Consider the following 4494-nt stretch of genomic DNA (forward strand, 5'->3'; position numbering starts at 1 on the left):
TCCTGGTGTCTGTATTCCTCACTCTGGGTTTTTGTCCCAGCGTCTGACAGCCTGAATCAGAAATACCATTTTTGATAAAGTTGAGAGAGAATTCACTGAGCAGTTGCAAGTGCTTTAATACTTATTTTAATTTCCCAGCAAGGGATACCTGTCTGCTGCTCGTGGTGATTTTCAAACACTGCAGCAGAGCAGAGGTGCAGTATCCCACCTGGCCCCTGCAGGGAGCGGCAAAGCTTCCCAGGAGCTTTTGATACTCAGATGAGATGAGGGTGCATGAGTTGAGTTGGATTTGTCAGTCCTGAACATGGGACTAGAGGAGCAGGAGGAGGCTGTGTAGGAGGAAGGGAGGAGCAGATGCAGTGTTGCTGAGGGAGCACGTGATGGTTTGCAGCAGCCGGGCTGCGCTGGAGCAGCGGCAGAGGTTGCATGGGGCAGGGTGTTTGCCATGGCATTCCATGAGGGATGCCTTCAAGCCCTGCAGCACGGGCTGGGCTCGAGGTGTGAGCCCTGTGCTGCACCCATGCTGGAGAGCAGATCGTGCTGCTCCTGGGGAGGAAAGGCCAGGAACAGCAGTGGGCATCGCCATGCTCGTGCTGGTATTCACAGCAGCTGCTGCCGAGCTGAGGGCCTCTGGGCTGGGCTGGGCAGGAGGGAGTCCAGTTGCTGATGACAATCCATGTCTGAGCACCTGGCTGCATCCCATAATGGTCTACAAAACACCCCTGTCACTTTTTCTTTTTTTGGACAATTCCTGATTGCTTTTCCTGCAGCAAAGGAGAAACAGACCCAGTCATAGGAGTGCCCTGGTCTGGTCCTTGTCCTTCCTCTTCAGCCACAGACATCCAGAGTGAAATGTCTGACAAGCCCAGTGCTGTCACCCGCCCCGCCCTTCCCTCCTTCCTCTCCTGGGTGCTTGGCCTCCCCCTGCAGGGTGACTGGGTTGAGCAGAGCAGGAAGTTCTCAGCTGCAGCTGTGGGGCTGCCTGGGAGCATTTCATTTGCTGGCCTGTTGACAAGTTTAGTTGCTCATTTGTGGTTCCCTTCTTTGGGGGGGCGTTGCAGTTGAGCAAATCTGGGGGTTTTCAGTCTTGCAGGGATGTGTAGTTGCAGTTTGCTATGGCCACAGTTACAGAACAGCTCTTGTACAGGGGTTTGGAGTCAGGTTGGCTGTTCCTCAAAGCCTGTGGCTGTGTATCTGCTGCTGTTCCTCAACCCAGCAGTGACTGTTATCCCATTTAGTGACTCTGAGCTTTTGCTGACCTACACCATCAACTCAGTTATCAGTCCTCAGCTTTCCTGCCTTCGAGGGCTGTCAGCCTGGCTCTCTCTGGGTTCCTGCCACATCTGTCACCTCTGGAAGCTACATTTGCTCTGGATGAAACTGAGTTGAGGACACAGATGGCCAGACCTGACCTGGAAAATGAAAGCTCAGCACTAATGGAGAGTGATCCAGGCAGGCAAGGAGCTGTGGAAGAGGCAGGGGAAAAGTTAGGAGCCAAGTGCCAGCCCCCAGGGCAGGGGAGGGAGTTCAGTACCAGGAGTGGGGACATGATGTAAGCAGGAGGCCAGAAGGTGTGGGTTTGTGGCCTTTGTGATTACTCTCCGCTGCTGCTGTTAAACAGCAATTTTTTGACCTTGTAGGGCAACTGTCACTTGTCACACACCTCAGAAGGGGTCCCCTGAACCCATCTAGTCCTCCTGGAGCTTCTGGCACTCCTCTGGATTCAGTGCAGGCTGCACAGGATGTGTCCAGGCACAGGCCATAGCTCTGAGCTAACAAGGAAGTTCATTCCGTGCCTTAAAACTCGCTCATCAAAGAAGGGAAAGCCCTAACCTGTGCTTCTCTGGAAAGAGCTGGGCCCCAGAAGTAAACTCCCCTACTCAGAGTAATTCCCTGGGACCAGACAGAGGACTGAAGGTGCCAGTCTGAGGTCGAAAGTGGCAGTAGAGATGTGGCCCCGCCCTAGAGGTCACCCTGAAGGGAAATTCCTCTTCTTCAGGATCTGTGGCTCGCGGTGCCCGGGGGTGGGTGAGGAGGAGTCTGTGTCGACTGTAACCGTCGATTAATTCAAGAGCAAACATGGATCATGTGCCTCATGACATCAGCCGCTTTCCAGCTCTGATCTCTCTCAGGACACTTGTCATGGCTCCTGCCATCACTGCTGCAACACACTGCAAGTCCCCAAAGATGCGAGATAATCAGGAAAGTCCCCAAAACTTGCCACGGCCAGGAACTGGAACTATTCCAGTTCCCGGTCATGGGGGCAGGTGCCAAGAGTGGCCCAAAGCAACCCCCCCAGAGATCCTGCAGTCACCTGAGCACCCAGAGCAGAGAGGCAGCATTATGTGGTGCCTCTTAGTGACAGCTGGCATTTCGTGACAAGTCCCTGCTCCCAAGCATGAAAGAGAGCAGACAGCAAGGGGGGGTCTGAGCGCATCCCCCCGCGCGGGGGCCCAGGCTGCCTTGGCTGGGGGCCAGGGCTGATAAGCAGCTGTCTGACCTTGGGCTGTTGTGAATGGAGCTCACTTGGCGCAGATGCTGGCAGGAGCCTCAGCAGGGGCTCCCTGCTTACCCTTGGGAGCTGCACTGGAACTGAGGCCCTGGCTCTTTGTTCTTGCCGGGCTGTGCTGCTGCACAGTTCCTCCTGGTCCAACCCATGGACATGGCCACAAGGCCTGACCCCGACCTGCCTCTTCACAGGGCGCTCTGGGGGAGGGTAGAGGTTCACAAAGACCGGTGGAGGGACAGCTGGGCCACTTGGTGTGAGTACAAGAAACAGCCCAGTTCACTTAGGGCTGCCTTGAATCTGTAGGGAAAAGAGCAGTCAATACTGCATGATGTAACACTCCTGAAAACAGACTGATGCAGTTAGGGAAGAAATGGAAAAGTCAAGGATGGGGAAAAGCAACCCCTGAAGTTGAAGAAGGAGCCTCCTTCTCTTTATCTAGTGAGGATATACCAAGCTGTAACCCTGTGTTGTAGACTTCACCAGCCTCAAAGAGGTGGGAAAATTAACTATTGGAGTCTGAAGAAGGGAATTTGTTGCCCCTCTTTCTTGCGCCATTCCTGTTCCTCTTCCTGATGCACAAACTGAAGGCGTTTCTCTCCCCAAAGCCATGCTCGGCGGCAGTGGTGTCCTCGGAGGATGCTGCAGCCTTGGTGCCACACTGTGCCACCCCTGGACGCGGGTGGCCGTGTCACTAAGAAGGCTGGAACTCCTGGGACCACTCTGTGTTTTACTGCTTTTCCACAGTGTTTCTGAGGATCCGCGATACTTCCCTGTTAGCCAGGGATTTTAAAACCACCCCGCTCTGCGCATTTCACTGATCAAAGCCCCCCGAGCCCTTCAGAGCCGGCCCGGGCCGACTCTCCGCGCCCCGCCGAACGCGGGGCAGCGCTCGGCAGCGGGGGGCGGCGGGGCGGGGCGGTGGCGGCTCCCGGCGGGGCGGGGCGGGGCGGGGGCGGCTCCCGGCGGGTCGGGGCGGGCGGGGCGCGGCGGCGGCGGGAGTGGGGCCGCGCTCCCGGCAGTTGCGCACCATGGCGGCGGCGGCGGGCGGGCGTGCGGCGGGGCTGGCGGGGCTGGCGGGGCTGGCGGGCGCGGCCGCTGGGCGCGGCGGAGCCGCTGTCGCTGGGCTCGCTGCGGGGCAAGGTGCTGCTGGTGGTCAATGTGGCGTCGCTCTGAGGCACGACCACGCGCGACTTCCTGCAGCTCAACGAGCTGCAGCAGCGCTACGGCCCCCGCGGGCTCCAGGTCCTCGGCTTCCCCTGCAACCAGTTCGGTCACCAGGTAGGGCGGGCGGCGGGCCCTGGGAGCGGGGCTGGGGAGCGGGGAGGAGCCGCCCACCCCGGCCGGTGTCTCACCGGCCGCGCTCGGGGCGGGTTTGCTTTTGTTTCCTTAGGAAAATGCCACCAACGATGAGATCCTTCCCATGCTCGAGTTTGTTCGTCCTGGCAACGGGTACAAGCCCAATTTCATCATGTTCGAGAAGTGTGAGGTGAACGGGAAGAACGCGCACCCCCTCTTCACCTTCCTGAAAGAGGCGCTGCCCTTCCCGCACGACGATCCCTCCTCGCTGATGACCAACCCGCAGTACATCATCTGGTCCCCGGTCTGCCGCAACGACATCGCCTGGAACTTCGAGAAGTTCCTCATTGGCCCCGACGGCGTGCCCTTCAAACGCTACAGCCGGCGTTTCGAAACCATCAAGATCCAGGACGACATTGAGTTGCTTCTGCAGAAGGTTCCCTAGAAAGTTCTCTGCCCTTTCCCCTTGCTGTGTACCTGCCTGTTTTTCTCGCAGGGAGCTGCTGCTCTGGCAGAAATCCCAATGTCTCATGCAGGTTTTGCTTATGATGGTGCATCTTCCAAATCCTTGAAGTGTGCTTGATGTTTTCAAAAGTTGCATGGGAATGTTTGGGAAGCTATGCTGGGGCAAGCAGCTGTGAGTCTCAGTAGTTTACTGTGATTCTCTGAATAAAAAAATGTGTACTTTC

General features: G+C 57.3%; 1 protein-coding gene across 1 annotated transcript; it reads left to right on the forward strand.

Annotated features, from left to right (window-relative positions):
- The first annotated feature begins 3537 nt into the window (after positions 1-3537).
- LOC104683457 (glutathione peroxidase 1-like) lies at positions 3538-4494 on the forward strand. Its single transcript, XM_039558837.1, is given in 3 exon segments — positions 3538-3585; positions 3587-3787; positions 3900-4494. Coding segments are annotated over 3 exon segments (600 nt in total). The 3' UTR covers positions 4251-4494.

Source organism: Corvus cornix, chromosome 12, assembly GCF_000738735.6.
Source record: "Corvus cornix cornix isolate S_Up_H32 chromosome 12, ASM73873v5, whole genome shotgun sequence".
NCBI classification, from domain to species: Eukaryota; Metazoa; Chordata; class Aves; order Passeriformes; family Corvidae; genus Corvus; species Corvus cornix.